The sequence below is a fragment of the Mobula birostris genome, chromosome 3, assembly GCF_030028105.1.
Source record: "Mobula birostris isolate sMobBir1 chromosome 3, sMobBir1.hap1, whole genome shotgun sequence".
Lineage (NCBI taxonomy): Eukaryota > Metazoa > Chordata > Chondrichthyes > Myliobatiformes > Myliobatidae > Mobula > Mobula birostris.
Genome location: NC_092372.1, coordinates 61,653,274 through 61,677,674, shown reverse-complemented (window position 1 = coordinate 61,677,674; position 24,401 = coordinate 61,653,274). Strand labels below are relative to the sequence as shown.

The 24,401-nt window shown below is 41.3% G+C and overlaps 1 protein-coding gene across 3 annotated transcripts in view; it reads left to right on the top strand.

Moving 5' to 3' along the window:
• The first annotated feature begins 10,759 nt into the window (after positions 1–10,759).
• Positions 10,760–24,401, top strand: part of spata18 (spermatogenesis associated 18) — a 55,987-nt gene continuing 42,345 nt past the window's right edge. For all 3 annotated transcript variants that reach the window (XM_072252721.1, XM_072252719.1, XM_072252718.1), the window contains exons 1-5: positions 10,760–10,874; positions 16,985–17,090; positions 18,933–19,048; positions 22,929–23,047; positions 23,622–23,717. In XM_072252721.1, the coding sequence (XP_072108822.1) occupies positions 10,788–10,874; positions 16,985–17,090; positions 18,933–19,048; positions 22,929–23,047; positions 23,622–23,717 (524 nt within the window). In that variant the 5' untranslated portion in view covers positions 10,760–10,787. The remainder of the gene's footprint in view (positions 10,875–16,984; positions 17,091–18,932; positions 19,049–22,928; positions 23,048–23,621; positions 23,718–24,401) is intronic.

The window sequence follows — 24,401 nt, the reverse complement described above, 5'->3', positions numbered from 1 at the left end:
CCGCTACAGAATGTTCCTAAGGCTCGAGCATTAGTTCCATGGTGGAATAAAAATTGTGATATAGCAGTAAGAAACAGAATTAGAGCTTACAGAAAATTAAGGAAGTACCCAGTGTTAGATAATGTTATGGAGTATAAAAAGGAAAGAGCAGTAGCAAGGAGAGTAATTAAAAATGCAAAGAGGGGTGGTTGGGGAAGATTTTGTGGAACCCTGGGCCCTGAGACACCTATAAAGCAGCTATGGACGATCATTCACAGAATGTCAGGGATATATAGGAAACCATCCATCCCAGCTTTGCTGGAAGGAGATACTGAAGCTGTAACCAATAAGGTTGATATGTTTGTAGAGGTATTCCAAGCGTTACACAGTTCTGGAGGGTTAGGTGATTTGAGAAAGGAAATTATGTTAAAGGAAAGTTGGAAATTGGACAGGAGTTTGGATGATAATAGCTCCATAAATTTGCTTTTCTCCCTTCAGGAATTGCAGGAAGCTGTCCAATCAGGTTCAAAGACTTCTCCTGGTAGGGATGGACTGTGTTATGAATTGCTTAAGCATTTAGATGACTCTATTAATAGAAATTCTAGCATTGTTTAATTCAGTGTGGAAAGAAGGAAAATTACCAGTAGATGGAAGCATGCGGTGGTAGTTCCAGTTTTAAAGCCAGGTAAAGACACATCTGGTCCTAGTTAGTATCGGCCTTCAGCTTTAACATCAGTGCTTTGTAAAACTATGGAACGAATGGTCACCAACAGACTTGTTTATTTTTTAGAAAATAAGGGACATTTTGCTGCCTATCAAAATGGTTTTAGAACTGGAAGATCAACAATGGAATCTGTTGCCCTTTTAGATCATGATATTACAAAAGCGTTTCAAAATAGAGAAGTAATGGTAAGTGTATTTCTAGATATTCAAAGAGCATATGACTCACTATGGAAAGATGAATTGTTAAATAAGCTCTATGATGCGGGAATTAGAGGGAGAATGTTTAATTGGATCAAAGATTTTCTTAAGGACAGGACAATTCAAGTAAGAAAAGGCGGAACAAGCTCCAAGTCGGTTAAAATAGGTAATGGTACCCCTCAAGGAAGCGTCCTTAGTCCAGTTCTTTTTAATGTCATGATAAACGATATCTTTGATCAGGTAGGGCCAGGATTTGGCAAATCATTGTTTGCAGACGATGGTGCAATCTGGAAAAGAGGAAGAAACGTCAAGTATATATTAAAGCACGTACAAAAGGCTTTAAGATCAGTTGAAAACTGGGCTAATAAATGGGGTTTCAGAATTTCTGCTTCTAAGTCCAAATGTCTGATTTTTGGCTTTAGAAGAAAGATTCCTGATTGTGAATTGTGTCTATATGATTCTCCATTAGAAAAAGTCAAGGTATTCAAGTTTTTAGGTGTCTGGTTTGATGAAAGACTTACTTGGAGGGTTCATATAGATAAAACAATTGGAAAGTGTGAGAAAGTTTTAAATGTTATGAGAAGTATTGCTGGATGTGACTGGGGAGCAGGACGATGAACTATGTACTTAATATATCTAGCTATGATTAGATCAGTTAAGATTATGGTTGTATTGCTTTTGGTTCTGCTGCTACGGCAGTGCTTGAAAAATTAGACACTGTGCAGTCCAAAGCACTTAGACTCTGTTGTGGAGCTTTTAGAACAACATCAGTCCCTGCATTATGTGTGGAGGTGGGAGAAGTGCCTCTACATTTAAGACAAATTCAGGTGGGCCTGCAGCATTGGGCAAAACTAAATGGATTCAATCACAGCTGTCCACCAAAGTGTCTTTTGCAGGGGAAGTCAGAGCGCCAAAGTAAAATTAAAAGATATCCATTTTTAGATTTGGTTAATAACTGGGCTGTGAAACTGAAACTGATTGAGGAAGACATAGCTGACCAAATTTGCTTGCCACCCGTCCCTTTTTGGCTCTTTCCAGAACCAGAAGTAGACCTATTCCTCCTTTTTCAGCTTCAAGGAAGCAGTGCAATTTCATCAGTGTTGATCACAAATGAATATTTAAGTAATAAATGGGGATCATCTGAAGATTTTTACTGATGGTTCAGTGGACCCAGAGAGCAGTAGGGCAGGATGTGTCTCAATTTGGAGTTAAGATTGGTCACTGGGTTTCAGATGGTGTTTCTGTCTTTGCAACAGAATTATTAGCAATCCTCTGGGCCTTATGGTGGATAGAAGACTCTCGACCATGCAGGGTTATCATCCGTTCGGATTCTGCTGCTGCCTTAGAGTCTATAAAAGGGAGTAAATCAAAAGGCATCCTGACATAGTTATTGAGATTCTCTTAGTGTTGTTTAGAGAAGGGAAAATGGTTTGTGAAGTCAGATTTTCATGGATACCTGGGCATGCTGGGGTGGAGGGAAATGAAATTGTGGATGGCATTGCAAAGTCTTCCCGCAGAGCAGGCAAGTAGAAATTAGAGTTCCCCTAGGCAGAGCAGAACTGAAGTAGGATTAAAAAAAGGTATAGAGAAGAAGTGGCAGGAGGATTGGAAAAATTAATTAAAGGGAAGACATTATTTTTCTAGTCACCCACTAGTTAAAAAGGTCTCAGACTGTTACTGTTTAAATCGTAGAGATATGGTGAAATTTACAAGACTTAGGTTGGGGCATTGTGGGCTAAACTATTATTTAAAGATAATAGGAAAACATCCTACTGGATTCTGTGACTGTGGTAGTCCAGAGACAGCCCAGCATGTTTTGCTGAGCTGTAATCAATATAAAATTGAAAGAAGCATGTTGCTCAAGAGGCTGTCTGGCTTAAATTTATTTTGTTTTTCTATTAAATCCTTGTTTGGCCACCAAGAGAATCAACATCTGATTGAAGAGTTTATTATTCAGTTTATACGTGTGACTAGTTTATATTTGAGAATTTGAGTTTCTTGGAATTCTATAATTAATTAAACATCCTGCTGAGGGCAGTAATACACCCAGATGCGTCTAAACTGCCGGAAATAGACGAAGGAGAGGAGAAAACTGCAAAACAGTACATTTGTTTTTAAAAAAGAATCAGACAAATCCATGGTAGGAAAGAGTTCAGTACAGAGTGGCTTCCTGGGAGCTTAGTGTCTGACATGCAGGCCAAAAGCCAACTGATTGTAAATGGAGTGTCATGACTGGGGATGTTGACCTGTGAAGAAATATTCCTTTGGTTTACTTTTCCTAACAGTGGATTTGGGCAATTTTGCAGAAGTATTGTTGGTAGTAACACTCCTGCACTTTGAAGTGGTACTGTAAGTTGTCCACATTTCCATGGTACGTGGGGGCGGGGTTGGAGGCAGAAATCACTGCTTTCATGAACTTGATGCCAGTGCGAGTTCCTGACTATCCTGAAACCACCAGGACCCTGTTAATAGACAATAGGTGCAGGAGTAGGTCATTCGGCCCTTCGAGCCAGCATCACCATTCACTGTGATCATGGCTGATCATCCACAATCAGTATCCAGTTCCTGCCTTATCCCCATAACCTTTGATTCTGCTATCTTTAAGAGCTCTATCCATCTCTTTCTTGAAAGCATCCAGAGAATTGGCCTCCACAGCCTTCCGGGGCAGAGCATTCCACAGATCCACAACCCTCTGGGTGAAAAAGTTCTTCCTCAACTCCGTTCTAAATTGCCTACCCCTTATTCTTAAACTGTGGCCTCTGGTTCTGGACTCACCCATCAGTGGGAACATGCTTCCTGCCTCCAGCGTGTCCAATCCCTTAATAATCTTGTATGTTTCAATCAGATCCCCTCTCATCCTTCTAAATTCCAGTGTATACAAACCCAGTCGCTCCAATCTTTCAACATATGACAGTCCCGCCATCCCGGGAATTAACCTTGTGAACCTATGCTGCACTCCCTCAATAGCAAGAATGTCCTTCCTCAAATTTGGAGACCAAAACTGCACATAATACTCCAGGTGTGGTCTCACCAGGGCCCTGTACAGCTGCAGAAGGACCTCTTTGTTCCTTTACTCAATTCCCCTTGTTGTGAAGGCCAACATGCCATTAGCTTTCTTCATTGCCTGCTGTACCTGCATGCTTGCTTTCAGTGACTGATGTACAAGAACACCTAGATCTCGTTGTACTTCCCCTTTTCCTAACTTGACTCTATTTAGATAATAATCTGCCTTCCTGTTTTTACCACCAAAGTGGATAACCTCACATTTATCCACATTAAACTGCATCTGCCATGCATCCGCCCACTCACCCAGCCTGTCCAAGTCACCCTGGATTCTCATAACATCCTCCTCACATTTCACACTGCCACCCAGCTTTGTGTCATCTGCAAGTTTGCTAATGTTACTTTTAATCCCTTCATCTACATTATTAACGTATATTGTAAACAGCTGTGGTCCCAGCACTGAACCCTGCGGTACCCAACTGGTCACCGCCTGCCATTCTGAAAGGGACCCGTTAATCGCTACTCTTTGTTTCCTGTCAGCCAGCCAATTTTCAATCCATGCCAGTATTCTGCCCCCAATACCATGTGCCCAAATTTTGCCCACTAATCTCCTATGTGGGACTTTATCAAAGGCTTTCTGAAAGTCCAGGTACACTACATCCACTGGCTCTCCCTTGTCTATTTTCATAGTTACATATTCAAAAACAGTGGTGGGTTCCATGTTGTTGTTTGCTTTCACTGAGTGGCAACTCTGGAGAAACAGGAAATAGTAACAACCTTGCATTCAATATCAGCCAGACCAAAGAATTTATTTTGGGCTTCGGGAAGGGGAAGTCAGGTGATGCACACCAGCCCTTATTGAGGGTCAGCAGCGGAATGGGTGAGCAGCTTCAAGCTCCTGGGTGTCAACATCTTAGAGGATGTATCCTGGGCCCAACACATCCATGCAATCAAGAAGAAGACATGCCAGTGGCTATTCTTCATAAGGAATGTGAGGAGATTTGGTCATCAAAGACAAGCAAATTTCTACATGGAGAGCAGTCTGATTGGTAGTGTCACTGCCTGGAATGGAGGCTCCAAAACACCAATATGGAAGATCAAAAGAGGAAGCAGAGGATTGTAGACTCAGCCGGCTCCATCATGGGCACAAGCCTCCCCATCATCGAGGGCATCTTCAAAATGTGGTACCTCAAGAAGGTGATGTCCACCATTAAGGACCCTCACCATCTGGGGCATGGCCTTTTCTCTTCATTACCACCAGGGAGGAGGTACAGGAGCCTAAAAATGTAGCTTCCTCCCCTCCACCAGTAGATATCTGAATGATCTATGAACTCAAGAGCACTACCTCACTATTCCTCTTTTACACTACTTACATAGTATTGTTTATGTCTTGCCGGTCCTAAACGACAAATATCATGATATGCTAGGCATCCCCTCAGGATTAAAGATGATTACCTCTGCCCAGTTCCGTGAAATGGAAGGTTTCTGCACGTGAAATCTTTTAATTGCTGTTGGATTTTGCACAATAACACTATGTGTCTTGAAAATAGCTTAGTCCAAAGCCATGGTGCTCCAAGATAAATCAACACCAGGCTCTACTATACAGGCTATGCAGACTGTCTCTGTCTCTGTCTCACGCAAATTGCCAGCACCTTCCCTCGAACCACCCCCCTCCCACCCCAGCCGTGCAGCCTGATCATAGACGGGTGCGGTGTGAAAAGGCCCTTCAGCCCACTAAATTTGCACCTTCACACAAACGTTATGTTAATCTCATCTTCTATTTTCTCCGCATTCTTATCAACTCCAGTCCCCTGCACCGTTTCTACCACTAGGGGCAATTTACTTGCACATCTTTGGGACATGGCAGGAAATGGGAGGAAGCCCATGCAGTCACAGCGAGAATGTGCAAACTCGACACTGGCACATAATCCATTGTGGATTCTACCAATGCAGTGTGACTGTTTAGCAAAGCCTTTGGTATTTTAACAACAGTAGTAAACTAATTCTTAAGTGTATTACCACTGTTGTTTCAAAAGATTGTCGAAAGATTGGAGCGACTGGGCTTGTATACTCTGGAATTTAGAAGGCTGAGAGGGGATCTTATTGAAACATATAAGATTATTAGGGGACTGGACATGCTGGAGGCAGGAAGCATGTTCCCGCTGATGGGTGAGTCCAGAACCAGAGGCCACAATTTAAGAATTAGGGGTAGGCCATTTAGAACGGAGTTGAGGAAAAACTTTTTCACCCAGAGAGTGGTGGGTATATGGAATGCTCTGCCCCAGAAGGCTGTGGAGGCCAAGTCTCTGGATGCTTTCAAAAAAGAGATGGATAGAGCTGTTAAAGATAGCAGAATCAAAGGTTATGGGGATAAGGCAGGAACTAGATACTGATTGTGGATGATCAGCCATAATCACAGTGAATGGCGGTGCTGACTTGAAGGGCCGAATGGCCTACTCCTGCACCTATTGTCCATTGTCTATAAATATTTGCAGAGTACTAAAGGATAGGTCTGAACTATTTGGAACTTTTGCATAATTTGTAATTTGAAGAGTATCTACAGTTCATAATACTGATATACACTGTAGGTGTTTACAGGATTTTTAAAAAATACTCAATAGCATCTCTATAGTTCTTATGAAACTTGTTTTTCCTTCAACTCTAACCTAGTGTAATCTGGGAGCAATTTGTTAGTTACTTTTGAATATTGGTGCATATGTCCTTAGAAAGAAAAACAGATAATCTGCTTTAAGAATTTGGAAGATTTGGATTATTTTACCAAAAGCCAGAACAATAATGGTGGGCCAAATTGTCTTTTCCATCTTGAAAGCAGTAAAATTGCTTTTTGTTACAGTGTTTTTCCATTGGTTATAAATAAAATACTCTCTTTATACAGTAAACTTATTTTTCTAGAATAAAGCTATTATTTGTAGCAAGATAACAAATATGTGAAAAAATAGGGCATGCATAGGAGATCTATAGACATGAATAATTGTAAACGTATCAATGCTCATAGAAACATAGAAAACCTACAGCACAATATAGGCCCTTCGGCCCACAAAGCTGTGCTGAACATGTCCCTACCTTAGAAAGACATACCTACCTGAGAGTGACATAGTTAATTCAGAAACAAAGGTTCTGAATTTAAAGAGGGGTAACTTTGAAGGTATGAGACGTGAATTAGCTAAGATAGACTGGCAAATGACACTTAAAGGATTGATGGTGGATATGCAATGGCAAGCCTTTAAAGGTTGCATGGATGAACTACAACAATTGTTCATCCCAGTTTGGCAAAAGAATAAATCAAGGAAGGTAGTGCACCCGTGGCTGACAAGGGAAATTAGGGATAGTATCAATTCCAAAGAAGAAGCATACAAATTAGCCAGAGAAAGTGGCTCACCTGAGGACTGGGAGAAATTCAGAGTTCAGCAGAGGAGGACAAGGGCTTAATTAAGAAGGGGAAAAAAGATTATGAGAGAAAACTGGCATGGAACATAAAAACTGACTGTAAAAGCTTTTATAGATATGTAAAAAGGAAAAGACTGGTAAAGACAAATGTAGGTCCCCTACAGACAGAAACAGGTGAATTGATTATAGGGAGCAAGGACATGGCAGACCAATTGAATAATTACTTTGGTTCTGTCTTCACTAAGGAGGACATAAATAATCTTCCAGAAATAGTAGGGGACAGAGGGTCCAGTGAGATGGAGGAACTGAGCGAAATACATGTTAGTAGGGAAGTGGTGTTAGGTAAATTGAAGGGATTGAAGGCAGATAAATCCCCAGGGCCAGATGGTCTGCATCCTAGAGTGCTTAAGTAAGTAGCCCAAGAAATAGTGGATGCATTAGTGATAATTTTTCAAAACTCGTTAGATTCTGGACTAGTTCCTGAGGATTGGAGGGTGGCTAATGTAACCCCACTTTTTAAAAAAGGAGAGAGAGAGAAACCGGGGAATTATAGACTGGATAGCCTAACGTCGGTGGTGGGGAAACTGCTGGAGTCGGTTATCAAAGATGTGGTAACAGCACATTTGGAAAGTGGTGAAATCATCGGACAAAGTCAGCATGGATTTGTGAAAGGAAAATCATGTCTGACGAATCTCATAGAATTTTTTGAGGATGTAACTAGTAGAGTGGATAGGGGAGAACCAGTGGATGTTGTATATTTGGATTTTCAAAAGGCTTTTGACAAGGTCCCACACAGGAGATTAGTGTGCAAACTTAAAGCACATGGTATTGGGGGTAAGGTATTGATGTGGATGGAGAATTGGTTAGCAGACAGGAAGCAAAGAGTGGGGATAAACGGGACCTTTTCAGAATGGCAGGCAGTGACTAGTGGGGTACTGCAAAGCTCAGTGCTGGGACCCCAGTTGTTTGCAATATATATTAATGACTTGGATGAGGGAATTAAATGCAGCATCTCCAAATTTGCGGATGACACGAAGCTGGGTGGCAGTGTTAGCTGTGAGGAGGATGCTAAGAGGATGCAGAGTGACTTGGATAGGTTGGGTGAGTGGGCAAATTCATGGCAGATGCAATTTAATGTGGATAAATGTGAAGTTATCCACTTTGGTGGCAAAAATAGGAAAACAGATTATTATCTGAATGGTGGCCGATTAGGAAAAGGGGAGGTGCAACGAGACCTGGGTGTCATTATACACCAGTCATTGAAAGTGGGCATGCAGGTACAGCAGGTGGTGAAAAAGGCGAATGGTATGCTGGCATTTATAGCGAGAGGATTCGAGTACAGGAGCAGGGAGGTACTACTGCAGTTGTACAAGGCCTTGGTGAGACCACACCTGGAGTATTGTGTGCAGTTTTGGTCCCCTAATCTGAGGAAAGACATCCTTGCCATAGAGGGAGTACAAAGAAGGTTCACCAGATTGATTCCTGAGATGACAGGACTTTCATATGAAGAAAGACTGGATGAACTGGGCTTGTACTCGTTGGAATTTAGAAGATTGAGGGGGGATCTGATTGAAACGTATAAAATCCTAAAGGGATTGGACAGGCTAGATGCAGGAAGATTGTTTCCGATGTTGGGGAAGTCCAGAACAAGGGGTCACAGTTTGAGGATAAAGGGGAAGCCTTTTAGGACCAAGATTAGGAAAAACTTCTTCACACAGAGAGTGGTGAATCTGTGGAATTCTCTGCCACAGGAAACAGTTGAGGCCGGTTCATTGGCTATATTTAAGAGGGAGTTAGATATGGCCCTTGTGGCTACGGGGATCGGGGGTATGGAGGGAAGGCTGGGGCGGGGTTCTGAGTTGGATGATCAGCCATGATCATAATAAATGGCGGTGCAGGCTCGAAGGGCCGAATGGCCTACTCCTGCACCTATGTTTCTAAATTATTAGGTTTACCCATAGCCCTCTATTTTTTTAAGCTCCATGTATCTAGCCAAAAGTTACTCTACCATAACTTCCCTGTCTCATTGGAATGTACCTATGTAGAACTCCACACAAATATCCCCTGAACATTTGCCACATTTCTTCCATACTTTCCCCTGAGAACATCTGTTCCCAATTTAAGCTTCCAATTTCCTGCCTGATAGCCTCATGATTCCCCTTACTCCAATTAAATGCTTTTCTAACTTGTCTGTTCCTATCTCTCTCCAATGCTATTGTAAAGGAGATAGTGATCATAGTTCTATCTCCAAAATGCTCTCCCACTGAGAGATCTGACACCTAACCAGGTTCATTTCCCAATACCAAATCAAGTACAGCCTGTCCTCCTATAGGCTTATTTATATATTGTGTCAAGAAACCTTCCTGAACACACCTAACAAACTTCACTCCATCTAAACCCCTTGCTCTAGGGAGATGCCAATCGATATTTGGGAAATTAAAATCTCCCATCATGACAACTGTTATTATTACACCTTTGCAGAATCTGTTTCCCTATCTGCTCCTCAGTATCCCTGTTACTATTGGGAATCCTATAAAAAACACCCAGTAAAGTTATTGATCCCTTCCTGTTCCTAACTTCTACCCACACTGACTCCGTAGACAACCCCTCCATGACGTCCTCCTTTTCTGCAGCTGTGACATTATCTCTGATCAACACTGCCATGTCCCCACTTCTTTTGCCTCCCTCCCTGTCCTTTCTGAAACTTCTAAAACCCGGCACTTGAAGTAACCATTCCTGTCCCTGAGCCATCCAAGTCTCTGTAATGGCCACCACATCATAGCTCCAAGTACTGATCCACGCTCTAAGCTCATCCGCTTTGTTCACAACACTCCTTGCGTTAAAATAGACACATCTCAAACCGTCCGTCTGAGCGCGTCCCTTCTCTATCACCTGCCTATCCTCCCTCTCACACTATCTACAAGCTTTCTCTATTTGTGAGCCAACCTCCTCTTCCCCAGTCTCTTCAGTTCCGTTTCCACCCCCAGTAATTCTAGTTTAAACTCTCCCCAGTAGCCTTAGCAAACCTCCCTGCCAGGATATTGGTCCCCCTGGGATTCAAGTGCAACCCATCCTTTTTGTACAGGTCACACCTGCGCCAAAAGAGGTCCCAATGATCCAGAAATCTGAATCCCTGCCCCCTGCTCCAATCCCTCAGCCACGCATTTATCCTCCACCTCATTTTATTCCTAATAATGTGGGGTAAATCAAATAATAATGTTAACAAGAATATCGTGCACTTGTCAACATAACAGTGCAATTGGACAGGATACATTGTGGCAAGTTTGCCTATACCGTTGCTACAACTAAAAGATAGCGGCTTCAGCAGCAGGAGCAGAACTGCGCACGCGTAGCGTCCCTGACACTAAATAGTCAATTTTCCCAGCCCCAGTATAAAAACAGCAAAGAGCTCTCCGCTACAGGTGGGTTAGAATCGAGCAGTAGATAAAGTCAGTGCGAGTGGTTGTACCTCAGCTATGGCTGATACTTTGCGAAGGCTGGTCAACACAACGACATATGAACTACTGCAGAATAAACTTGAATCTTGGTACAGGGAATATCACGTGAGCATAATTCTACTTTCTTCCATTTTCATTTGGGTAATCTAGATACATTTGCGAGAAGGTTTCTGTAAAATGTAACTTTACAATAATCAGAATGCCACTGTACAACGTACAGGATTTGGGCGCATCTATTTGCAAACTGAAATAGATTAAGCATTACGGTAGCTGGAAAATAATTATGCGTTTTGGTGAAAATGTTCAAATATTCTAATTTGCACTGAGTGGCCCTTTGACCCTCGGTTTGGTGTTTCGTTTATTTGCAAACTGATGATTGCTGATTTGAAACAAGTGTTTTCGTATTTCACTGAATAGACTAAAACTGCAAATATTTGTCGATCTACATTGCAACGTGCCTTGGAAGAATTATGCGGAGTAGCGTGGAGATTTCCCGGGAGTTTGGTAACTAAGGACGCTCGTTGCTATGGCAATGTAGCAACTAGCATGAAGTTCTGCACGTTTTTACAACCTTGCTTTCGTCATTACGTGTATTATGCAAAATTGAAACAAACATTTGTCCTGCTCAAATGTTTTATGCGTTTAATATGCTATCCTGAGCTGATGTTTAAAAGTTGACAAATGGTGACACTGTGCAAGAATTTACCAGCAGCATTGCATCTATACTGGCAACATCAATTTGTTAGTTTTATTTCATTTCTAAACAGGATGGACAATCAGGAAAACATAAAATTCATCGAAGTTTCAGATTGTGAAGAATTGCACACGAACTAAAACCTATTGGTTATTTATAATTTTATTCAAATAGGAAAATATCATTTCGTATTTAAACAATGTTTAATCATTTGGAAATGCATTTCAAACGATTATTTTGAGATGTCTTTCAAGGCTGAGTTGTATTCAATTGTTTTCAGCAACTTTGGTGGCAGGTACAACCATTTATTCACATATCAGTTAACACTTGCTTCTATGTGGGATTGATAAAAAAATTAAATCAAAACTCCAAATGTGGAGAAACCTTCTTTGAAGCTTAAAATCAGAATAGGATAAGGTAATTTAGCTTTTCAAACCTGCTCTGTCATTCAACAGGATCAAGGTTGATCATCTATATGCAGTTTCACCACTATCCATGAGAAGAGATTTCTCCTCCTCTCACTTCTACATGGCTTAGTGTTTACCTTTTCACTGTGATCCCTAGCCTGGATTCTCTTGCCATTGGGAACATTCTTCCTGCATGTAACTGGCACAATCCATTAGAGTATTAAGAATTTCAACACGATCCCTTTTCTAAACTGTGGGCCAGGTGGGGTTTTATTCAGTAATCTATCTCCAGCCATTTTGGCAATCAGTCCAGTGAACCTGCACTGTACTCCCTCCAGAGCAAGAACATCCTCCTTCAGATAAGAAGACAAATTTACACCAGCTACTTCTCACACACACACACACACACACACACACACACACACACACACACACACACACACACACACACACACAATGCTGGTGAACGCAGCAGGCCAGGCAGCATCTATAGGAAGAGGTACAGTCGACATTTCAGTCCGAGACCCTTCGGCAGGACTAACTGAAAGAAGAGATAGAGATTTGAAATCTCTCATTTTCTCTTCTTTCAGTTAGTCCTGACGAAGGGTCTCGGCCGGAAATGTTGACTGTACCTCTTCCTATAGATGCTGCCTGGCCATCTTTTCTTTGTGTGTGTTGCTTGAAATTCCAGCATCTGCAGATTTCCTCGTACCAGCCACTTAAAGTGTGATCTCAGTAATAATTGTAGCACTAACTAATGCTAAATCTGAAACTCATAATGAAGGGCAACACAGTATTTGCTCCCTTATCCACCTAATGCATCTTAATTCTTACTTTTGGAGATTAGTGTATAATGACACTTAAGTTTTATTGCCACCATGCTTTCCTTCTTCCCCCCCCCCCCCCACCCACCATGTTCCAAGTGTATTGCCATTCTGCTTTCCTGTTTTTTTTTTAGCTGGCATAAGTAGATACCCTCACACTTATCCCCATGAACAGCATACACAGTGCAGGAGGAACTCAGCAGGTTGGGCAGCATCCATGAGGATGACTAAACAGTCAGTGTTATGCCCATTAGACTTCTGTCTTGTACTTGCCCATTCCTTTATCCTGTCAGAGTCACTCTGGAGCTTCTCTACATTCTCCACACAACTCAAACTCTCAACCCAGCTTTGTGTATCCACAGGCGAGGATTTGCCACATTTAGCTCCCTTGTCTAAGTCACTGATTTAGACAACCAGCTCTGTATTTGTACCTTATCCCCATCCATGTGCTTTAATTTTACATACTAATCTCTTAAAAATGGACGTTCTGAAAGGCCAGATGCATTTCTTCCACTGGTTTGTCCCTTGCCTATTCTGACAGTTACTTCACTCCCTCAAAAAATCCTGCAGCTTTGCAAAACATGTTACAAAGTCCTTTACTGGATCTTGACATTTTTTTTTGCCTCTATCGTCAGGAACAAGGGTGACATGCTTGCACCTCGTTTCAGTTGGCTTATGATGGAGTGGAAAGTGTGTATGTGCTTTATTTTAATATTGGACATCCATTGCACAGCATTTACCACTGAGGCCTTAATCTGGTGGAATGGAGGCCAAGGTGACTGGTTCTGTGGCAAGGGTATTAATATTCACACATAGATACCATCTGCCAGAGATGTATTTGTTCGCTGGATTGGGCACAACTGCCTTGCTCTTGGCCCTGTTTCTTTTCCTTTCCTCCCCCTGCAACCCTGTTCTGGGGTATTGAATATCATTAGTTTGAAGCTTGCTTTGCATTGAAAGCTCTGTTGTGTTACTCTAATAGTTTTATAATTAAGACAAGCAAAAGTTCCTCCTTGGAGAAATGTCTTTCATGACTGTTATCTGGTACTTGTTGCAAGCAAACGCTGAACCAGCAGTGACTGTTGCAGTCTTCTGATGTACTTTTCGGTCTGTGCCACTCGTATGAATGCTGGAGAACTAGAAGGCAATGGAAGAGCACTGCTTGCTCCAATTATTTTTTCTCTCTCTCTCAAAATACTCCTGCCTGTTTTACAATACTATTATTACAATGGAATGCTTATTATTCCAGCTAAGTACTGATAGAGGCCAGCAGGACCTGGCCACAAGCCAGACATGAGGAATTTACAAACTAGCTCTTTTACAGTGGGGATTGGAGGCAGCATAAGTGGGTTTCCAGATGTTTCTAAATCACACAGCGTTATCACTCGCGTCACCTGGAGGTTATTAGCACCCTTAATTATTGTTTTGAACCTGTGTACTACAGAGCAGTGAGCAAAAAGATCTAGATCCTCAGCTGGGCAAGTAAGGTAACGCAATGAGAAGCTTTAACTCGTTGCTTTTAACTTTCTTATTCCTCAAAGTGGTGATCTTACAATATTCTCCATGTAAGGCATTCCTACTTAACTCTATTTCTACACTGTAGGGACACAACTCCACTAGGACACTGCAGTAACATAGTGATTAGCGTGATGCTATTGCAGCTTGGGGTGTTCCGGAGATCAATTCTGGCACTGCTCTGTATGTCCTCCCCGTGCAATGTGTGGGTTTTGCCCAGGTGTGTCGGTTTCCTACGTACCTGGTGCGTTAATTGGTCATTGTAAACTGTCCTATTGCATGCTGTGGTTTGTAGAGCTGGAAGGGCCTACTCACCTACTCTGTGCTGTATGGATAAATAAAAATAAAGATCATGCACCAGCTGGCTCACCATACTCCAGAAGCATGAAGAAAAATGCTGCAGGAAACAACAAAGAGCTTTGCAAATATTCAACAAGAGAGTTAGCTTCTGCGGGGAAATAGTTAATATTTCCAATGAATTCCTCATTTTATGCACGGGAGTTGGGCGGGGCAGAGTTAGTTACAGAGCTTTTAAAGTTGGGAATTAAGTATTCTGTGATCCACGCCCCTGACTCCGAAGCCATACCTATCTTATTTTTCTCAACTCAAGGTACAGGATCCCACAGAGGCTGATAGTGTAACTGGTTCCCTTTTCTTTGTTTTTGTTTTACACTGGTCACCAGCTGACAAACACCCGCACCCCAGGAAACAAACACTAAGCTCACAGGACTTTCAAATGTTTCTTCAATCTTCTTTTCCTCTTGTCTTTGAATTTATTGGTTTTTGAAGGTGACAGTCTTCCGAAAGTTCCATGTTTAAACCTGCCCTTGCCACAAGAATACTATAAATGTTCATGCGTGGTGCGTTAGACTGTCTTACCTGAGAGTATTAGCTGTGCCACAGCAGTGCCCTTCATTTCTTGTCCAGATGAATGGAGCTGCCCTTTTCTGGTTCAGTTCTGTCCATTCAATTGTGATGAGAAGTTCTCCAGCAATGCTTTTATTCTCCTACCGTTATCGCTGGATACTTAACAGACCCTTGGTGACCTCCTTTATCCAGGAGTAATATGACCCAATCATCTATATCTCCAACGCAGTTAACCACTCCATTAGCTCTGGTTTTTCAGACTGTTTGTCCAACATCTGATTTAGTGTGAGCTGCATCTCGTGTGGATAGCCAGAGGCTTTCTCCCCAGTGCTGAAATGGCTAACACGAGGGGACATGGTTTTAAGGTGCTTGGAAGTAGGTACAAGGGGGATGTCAGAGGTAAGTTTTTCACACAGAGAGTGGTGGGTGCGTGGAACGCACTGCCAGCAAAGGTGGTAGAGGTGGATACAATAGGGTCTTTTAAGAGACTCTTGGATAGGTACATGGAGCTTTGAAAAAGAGGGCTATGCGCTAGGGAAATTCTAGGCAGCTTCTAGAGTAGATTGCATGGTCAGCATAACCTTGTGGGCCGAAAGGCCTGTAATGTGCTGTAGGTTTCCATATTCAGTTAAGTTAAGCCCCAAACTGAAAGGCCACATTGGGTGCCCTGTGTCAACTTTATGGTCTCACCACTTATTCCATCCCCTTCCTGTCCTTGAAATGAACCAGACTGCTCAAACAGTTGATCTTAGACCCCATGCTCTAGCCATTGCAAAGAGCCCCCATATTGGCTGTCTTTACCCTTGTAATAGCCCTTCAGTCTAGTTCTTGTGGCCTTGTCACTTCTAATTTTTTCCCCAGCAGTTTCCCATATCCTGCGTTTATTGAGCTGAGCTCCTACACACCTGCTATCTGTATCCAATCTCACATCGGGGACTGGTCATTCATCACTTCCTGTTCCTGTTGCATTAGGTTGGTCCCTAGGTTCCCAACCCTGAATGTGTCAAATTTTCATCCTTCTGTTGAAAAATTTCACGATCGTGCTATAATCCGTTTCTGCAACTTTTAAAATATTTTTAAAGTTAATGAATGTCAGAATATTCCTGGATATTCAGTCTTTTAGCAGTTGGTCAGTCTGACAGTGTGGCTGAATTTGGCTGTTGTCCCATTTGAGGGGACTGGGCTTTGTCATGAACAGTTCTCATGAGGTGCAGTTGGTAAAGCTGCTGTCTTGCAGTTTCTGCGACCCATCTACTCGTTGGGGCTGTCTGTGCAGAGTTGACACGTTCTCCCAATGACTGCTAGTGTTTCCCCCAGATGCTCCAGTTTCCACCCACATCCCAGCAACGTGCTGAGATTTGAGATAACCTGGTGACTGCCCCCTTCCTTTCCAGACTTGATGAAGGGTCTTGTCCTGTGATGCTGCCACACCTGCTGAGTTCCTCCAGTGTTTTGTGTGTTGGTTGATAGGTTAATTGGTCACTGTAAATTGCCCATAGTGTGGCGCTAAAGTCTGGGGGGCGAAAGGGTGGAATAAAATTTATTAGCATAGATTGGTCTGAAAATGGTGTTTGATAGGTCACAAACAACAGGAATTCTGCAGATGCTGGAAATTCAAGCAACACCCATCAAAGTTGCTGGTGAACGCAGCAGGCCAGGCAGCATCTCTAGGAAGAGGTGCAGTCGATGTTTCAGGCCGAGACCCTTCCTCGGCCTGAAACGTCGACTGCACCTCTTCCTAGAGATGCTGCCTGGTTTGAAAGGTCACTGTGGACTCGGTGAGCTGAAGGGCCTGTTTGTGATGTATCTCTATGATGTCAGTGTTTGTAAATCCGATAAGTCCAGATCATTTCACTGCAGGATAATGTGACTGGCCTTATTTGCTGTTTTCCTTTGCCTGATTTGTAGATCAACTCGTGTGATCAGAACTTGAATCGATGCTGTGAACTTATTGAACTGACCTCAAAGGTGCAAAGTGAACTGTTCACCATCCTCAGCCTTGCAGCAAGTGAAGGTATCAACATTTCACTTCACAGCTTGTTTTCACTGGTCACCTTTGAGAATCAAGTCACTTTCACTTTTCTTCCTTCACTGGGAGGGCAGGAATTGTGTTCCATTCCTCTTTGCTTGGTGTTGGGTGGAAATGAGGCTGTTTAATTTCTTTTTATTCATATTGGGGGAAAAACCAGGTGCAGTAAGTCACCTGCAAATCTACAGTAGTTTTCGAGTTTCAATCTATGCTGAAATCTTTTCTTCTGACTCTGGGGGGGGAAAATGGTTGGAGTATTTTGTTTTGTTTCTGTTCCTTTGGTCCCAAACTATGTTAAATGTTAAGAGCAAGAAATAGCTGAGAATAAACTCCTGGAAAAAGTCTGGTCCTCCAAGCATTTTTTAAAAAAAAAAAAAAAAAACTTTTTCAAGGTGTTGATCAGGCTTACAAAGTCTCTTTAACTTTTTGAGCTATAGATTGGCGCATTGCGGTGTTAATTTTTATGGAAACTGGCGTCCTACTGAATGGCAAGAGAGCCATTGGGGTAGATCTCCTACCCATTAATTTAAATGAACAGAAAACTAGCCATGTCTCCTGCATGTGTGCCATCTGCCCTGCCTGACCTGTGTGCTCAGCAAGACCAAGAAACTATGACAGTTTCTTTTTCAAGATTGCCTTTTGCATTTTTGATTTTTTTAAAGATAGTACCTTGTTGCTATAATATCTTTGGAATGCAAGTCTGAGGTCCAAATTTATACCCAGTTTACACTTGTTTTGTGTAGACAAAGTTACATCAGAGCTGCACTAGTATTTAGGGGGGTTTACTGTTGGAGTTGGTCTGTTTTCAATACAAAGGAGAAAATAACCAAACCTTTCTGGGTGGCCATTGCTTTGATCTGTCATGAAATAAGGATGATAGTCCTTAGAATACTTCCATACTCAGCCATGAAGATCTATTCATTTGAGTACTGAGAGTGATTCTTGCCCTTGAGGTGCAGTTGACTTTAAGTTAGCTTTTAACTTTGTTTGAGCCGGTGTGTAAGGGATTGAGCACCAGAATGGTGTAGAGCTTGTATGATCTGTAAAATGTTCCTTTTAGGAGACCTGCTCCATACTATTTTATATAGCTGAGAGTGGTAGATAAGTTACTGTAATAATGTCTTTAAAAAGTCACTCTTGCGATGAGGGCATGCAGCAGTTCAGTTAAGTTAATTGTACACTTGCAAGGAAGTCTGTTTTCTCCTCTGAGTGTTACTAGCACAAGTGTTGATTCCTTTAATATTGCAAAAGCATGTCAAGTGGGTACATATTGCCAATATTAAAATACCATTTCACGTCTGGGGCATAGATGTGTATTATGTGTTAGAAGCCATGCTGTAATTTTTTTTGCAATTACTGAGTACATGTTATTCAGGGCGTCAATTATCACTTGTTAATAGGGCATGGTGAGGATGCTAAACTTTCATGATTCTATTTTTCTTCAGCTGTCACAGTAAATTGAAACACTATGGACCTTCTACAGGTAGATAAGCAACTAGAGGATGTTTTCAATTTCAAAAGAACAAGTTGTGATTGTTCAGACCAGCCTAATTGATGGAAGTGGACCTTTTTGCACTGTTGAATCTCATCACTGTGTTCCTTAGATTCATGAATTTTAAATTCAGCCAGCTTACTCACCGTTGTTGTCTTTGGCATTGAAGCTGTCATTTTTGTTTCAAATTAAATGGGCAAAGTCAGGTCTTTAAAATTGGATCCACCAATTGGATCCACAAATTGGATCCACCAATTGGATCCACCAGAGGGCTACCACTGAAATAAAATCAGTTACAACAAACTTATATATACTGTTTTTTTTTTCTTGAATAGGTGGTATTTATTCCGGCATTGATACCATCAAATCACGCTTTTTGCCATGGCTTGGGTCTAACTTTACAGTCATTACTTCAGGGGTGACCTCTGACACCAGCCTTTCTCTCATGCAGGTACGTGAACAACTAAAATACCTCGTTGAACATGTGTCCAGGAATTTAATTTTCACCAGAGCAAAAAGGAATGTTCATTAGATTTGATTAAGCAATAAAAGCCATGTTTCTTTTATTGCTTTAACGTTATTAAATGTGTAACCTGTTAACAAGCAACAAGGGAAACCAAGCATCTGAAACCTGTTGCCCATCAAGCTTAAGAATATTTAGGGACTAGGCAATAAACAGTACAAAGATTTGAGTTCAGGAAGTGAATTTTGGCATCACATCAGATGGTTAAAGAATTCAAAAGAAAAGTTAGATTAAGACGGGAGGAAAAATGTGAATAAAATTAAATATCATTACAGTATATTTGAAACCTCTGAGAAGAAATGGAAATCCACACCTGTAATAGTGGTAGAGAGTTAACTGGCAGTAACAAACAGTTAACATATTTTTAAACAATAGTAATTGCTATTTCAGACTGGGGAAAAAAATGGACACTTTCATGTAGCTGTGCAGTGGTACCAGACAGGAAATTAAAGGTGCATGTAACAGATCAATACTGTTGGCACAGAGGAAGGGGAAATGAGAAACATGAATCTACATATAGATTGAGCAAACCAAATTAACTGTAAAAGAGTAGAGGACAAATTTAATAAGGGTTGTGTACAAATTTAGATTTGGTATTGCAAATAAAAAGGGTTAATTAATCTTGTGTTAAAGAAACTCCCTGGAATAGCAGTCTTAATATGATTGAATTTGGTATGGGAAGAAGCTGATAATATGCTGATCATTCAGAGATCCTGATAGCTCAGCATTGTTTCTGTTTCAATAGTTCAGAGTTTGGATCACTTGTTTCCTGAGCTCCTTTGAAGTTCTTTAGGGTTTCAATCCCTGGTGAACTTGATGAATTTATTTGAAAATTTATTATACTACTGTGTAACATCTTAGAGTGAACTAAACTGTGCTGCACATTTATCACAGCATTCAATGGTGTGCCAGTCCCACTCCGGTAAAATCCCAAGCATAAATTGGCAGATTTGTACAGTAAAATGCTGGACACGACTTGGATTATCTCTCTAATCTCAATGGTAGAGAAAATCTGTGTTCAATTATGAAGGAAGTGTTGGCGAGCTGATTGGAAATAGGATTGGGCAATGTCAACAAGGATTTGTGAAAGGGATGTAACATTTGATAAATCTATTGAATTGACTTTATTTCTTGCATCCTTCACATACATGAGGAGTAAATATCTTTGTTATGTCTCTGTCTAAATGTGCAATCATAGTAATTTATAATAAATAGAACAGTTGATGTAACATAGAAATACACTCAGATCAGTGTGAATTAATCACTCTGATAGCCTGGTGGAAGAAGCTGTCCTGGATCCTGTTAGTCCTGGCTTTTATGCTGTGGTACTGTTTCCTGGATGATAGCAGCTGGAATAGATTGTGGTTAGGGTGACTCGGGTCCCCAGTGATCGTTTAGGTCCTTTTTTTTTCACACGTCCTTGTAAATGTCCTGAATCATGGGAAGTTCACAACTACAGATGCGCTGGTCTGTCCACACCACTCTCTGCAGAGTCCTGCGATTGAGGGGAGTACAGTTCCCAAACCAGGCAGTGATGCAGCCTGTCAGGATGCTCTCAATTGTGCCCCTGGAGAAAGTTTTTTGGATTTGGGGGCCCATACCAAACTTCAACTGTCTGAGGTTAAAGAGGTGGGGGGGGGGGGGGTTGGTGGGGGAGTTTTGAAGTTGTTACCAACAGAATAATTGTGGATTTGATGCTTTTAGCCTATGTTGGCTCAGCTATTGTGTTTATTCAAGGCACACATTGCTAAATTTCTGGATATTAAATGAATTGAGTAACATGGAGACTGTGTAAGAAACTGGTGCTGAGGTTAAGTATAAATTTATTGGATGGTGAAACAGACACAGGAAGATGAATAGCCTACTTGAGCTTCTATTTCTTTTCATTTGTTCCAACTCTGTCCTCAGAAAGGAAGAGCGTTATCCATGCAGCTATGTGTCAAAAATCAAAACATTGCTCAATGTCTGTTTACCTATATAATTAAAGTTTCACATCCAGTTTCTATTATGCTTTGTCCGTTAATACAAATAGTATGTTGTTTTTCTTTGACTGGCACAGACAATTAGCTTCATTAACTTAAATATTGACAAAATATAAACCCTCCAGTTGCGTCCTCATGGATTCTTCCATCAGTGCTCTTTGGAGAGAGTATATTGAAAGGAGTTGCTCTGTGACCTAAATACACTGCTTTCCAAATCGCTGTTTGGAATTGCATGGGTCTTCTAGGGAGTGAGTCGAGCTGGAGACTCCTAGGAAGGAATAAAGTCACTACTTACAGGGGTAAAAAAAGAGAAGCCTTGGGAGCAATTCTGAATATTTTTCTGCCAGGCAACTAACTCTATAGCACAGTATTATTTCTTTAGTAACTGATCCTATACAAGGAAGAGGTCCTATTCTTAACACTATTATATTTAGCAGGCAAGCACTCATCTCCTCCAGCTCTGATACACCATTTATCCTTGTGCAACTGTGCACTCTATTTATAATAAGCACATGCCAACATTTAGCGACTTACTATGATATTCTGTGCCTCTGTTTTACTCTAGTGCTTTTTCTTGTGATAATATTGAAATGTCAGCTACCCAATTAACAGCAGCAGTGATGCTACTGGACGCAGGTGACCTGCAAGACAAAATTGGCAGCCAAATCAGTGGACATGCAAGAGAGCCCTGCACAGTTTGGCCTCAGATTATTTGCTACGTATCCTGCCTTTCATCCTGAAAAGTAGCTTTCTACGCTCAGGGGCCACTTTGTTAGGTATGCTCAATGGCACATTATTTGGTACCCCCTGTGCCAAGTAACGTGGCCACTGAGTGTAAGTTCATGGTCTTCTGCTGCAATAATTCATCCACTTCAAGGTTCGATGTGCTGTGCATTCAGAGACGCTCTTCTGCACACCACTAGTGTAATTTGAGTTCCTGTCACTTCCCTGTCAGCGTGAACCAGTCTAGCCATTCTCTCCTGGCGTCTCTCATTATCAAGGCATATTTGCCCACTGAACTGCTGCACCCTTGATTTGTTTTTTGTTTGCACCATTCTCTGTAAGCTCTAGAGGCTGTATTAAAATCCCAGGAGGTCAGTAGTTTCTGAGATGCTCAAACACCTTGTCTGGCACCAACAATTTCACATTTCTTCCCCATTCTGATACTTGGTCTGAACAACAACTGAACCTCTGGCCATGTTTGCAAGCTTTCAAGCATTGAGTTTCTGCCACATGATAGGCTGACTAGATATTTGCATTATTGGACAATTGTACTTCACAAAGTAGCCTCTGAGAGTATATTTTTTGTCTCCTGTAACATTAGAGCATCATAAATCTTTACATGTTGGTATAGTTATCATCTTTTATGTACTGACTCAGATGAGGAGGAAACAAGACTTCAATACTGCATAGTGCTCTTGTTGTGCCTGTGGTAACTATTTAAGGAAGAATGTAATTTTGAACATAATGGAATTTTTTAAACCACGACTTTATAACTTCCAATGTGAAATTACTGCAAAGCCAGCGGTGCAACATTCACATGGGGAAACCCTCCATTCAATTGAACGAGAACACACACACACACACACACACACACACACACACACACACACACACACACACACACACACACACCCCCACATTTTAAGTGTGTTAGTCTGGATTTCCAGCATCTGCACAATCTCTCATGTTAATTCAATCTGTGTTGCATTTTTTTGTGTTTTTTTTTTGTATATGTATTCATTTAATAAGTGGCAAACTGCTTATCCACGCGCTTAGGGACGACATAATATTTGTGGTGTTTACTGCATTGTACTGTTTTCAAGGAATCTGCTGAAAAAGATCGGAAACTGAGGGAGCTGGCAACAGCCCATGATCAGGAAATGCTCGACCTAGAGACTGAATTAAATACCACACGTCGCCAACTGGGGGCTGTCAAGCAGGAGTAAGAAATCTAATATGAAACGTTACTAATCAACCTGCTATCAAAAATTAATTGCTATACTGAATTTTTCTGGAAGGAAGAATTTGAGTTGCAGAAAGCAATAGTGAGGTAGTTAAGACTTCTGAGGCCACCACTTGTTTGCTCAGTTTCTTGCTGAAATGACAATTGGTGAATGTCTTTCAGAACAAGCTGACTGAATTTCCTGGGTAATATTGCAAGGGAACATTGTACAATGCATGACATCATCTCACCTGCAACTCTTGAGAAACGTCTGGCGGCCAAGAGTAATTTGTGACTAGGCGTCCCAGGTTGAATCTTTGGCGTGGTGCAATTCGACCCAGAACTGTTCGTGATTTGTTCCACTCTGAAAGTATTTTCTGTTTAAAAAGCATAATATTGCAAAAATTTTTTTACACAAGGAAATGTTGAAGTTGTGTTAAATCTAATTATAACAGGCGTAGGAGCCTGTGAGAATTGAATACAATGCTCTGTCCAGAACATGTCAGCCAGCAGCACAGGGATTTTGTTGCTTTTTGCATGTTACAATGAGTCATCATCGGTCTCTGTGCTGTAGGTTAGCAGAAGTTCATCTGGAACTGGACAGTACTCAGAACAAATCAGCTGTCACATTCCAAATGACGGAGGATGAAATAAGTAGATTGAAAGCTGAGTGAGTTTCAATTCTTTAAATCTTTGTCAGTTTCTTACAGACACTCGTATATAAATCCCTCTTCCCGAGTCATTTTTTTAATATAGCAGGATATGTGTTGTTTTGCAGCAGTACAATGTAAGATGTATATAAAAAAAAACGAGTCAGAAAAATGAATAGTGAGGTCGTATTCATGGACGGTTCAGAAATCTGATGTCAGAGGGAAAGAAGGTGTTAAAATGTTTAATGATCAAATGAATGGGACTTCAGGCTGTAAATGAAAGCAAAATCTCAGAACAGGTTAAACTTGTGGCATAAACAGCACGTGTATTAACAGTTCTACCTTGAACACTCCTTGCTCTTAATGTGGAATACGGCTTCCTTCAACTAGTATGGAAAATTATCTTTATGGAAAATGGGGAAATGATTGTTGATAATGGGGGGGGGGGTTGGAAATGCATTCTGCTCTATCCATTTCATTGTTTTCCAGAGTTCCCCATGACACTTGGTTTGAGCTGTTACTGTGAATGGGTTTCCCTTCTGGCACTACAGTTGGCATCTTGAACATTAAGGCTGTAGTCAGAAGATGAGGCTGCTTCCGTCGTAAATATCCACTGTCTAGTCCCAAGTAATCTTCGGTTGTTGAATGATTGTTACTAAAAGATTAAACTTGAAATATTCACTGTTTCTCCCACCACTAATGCT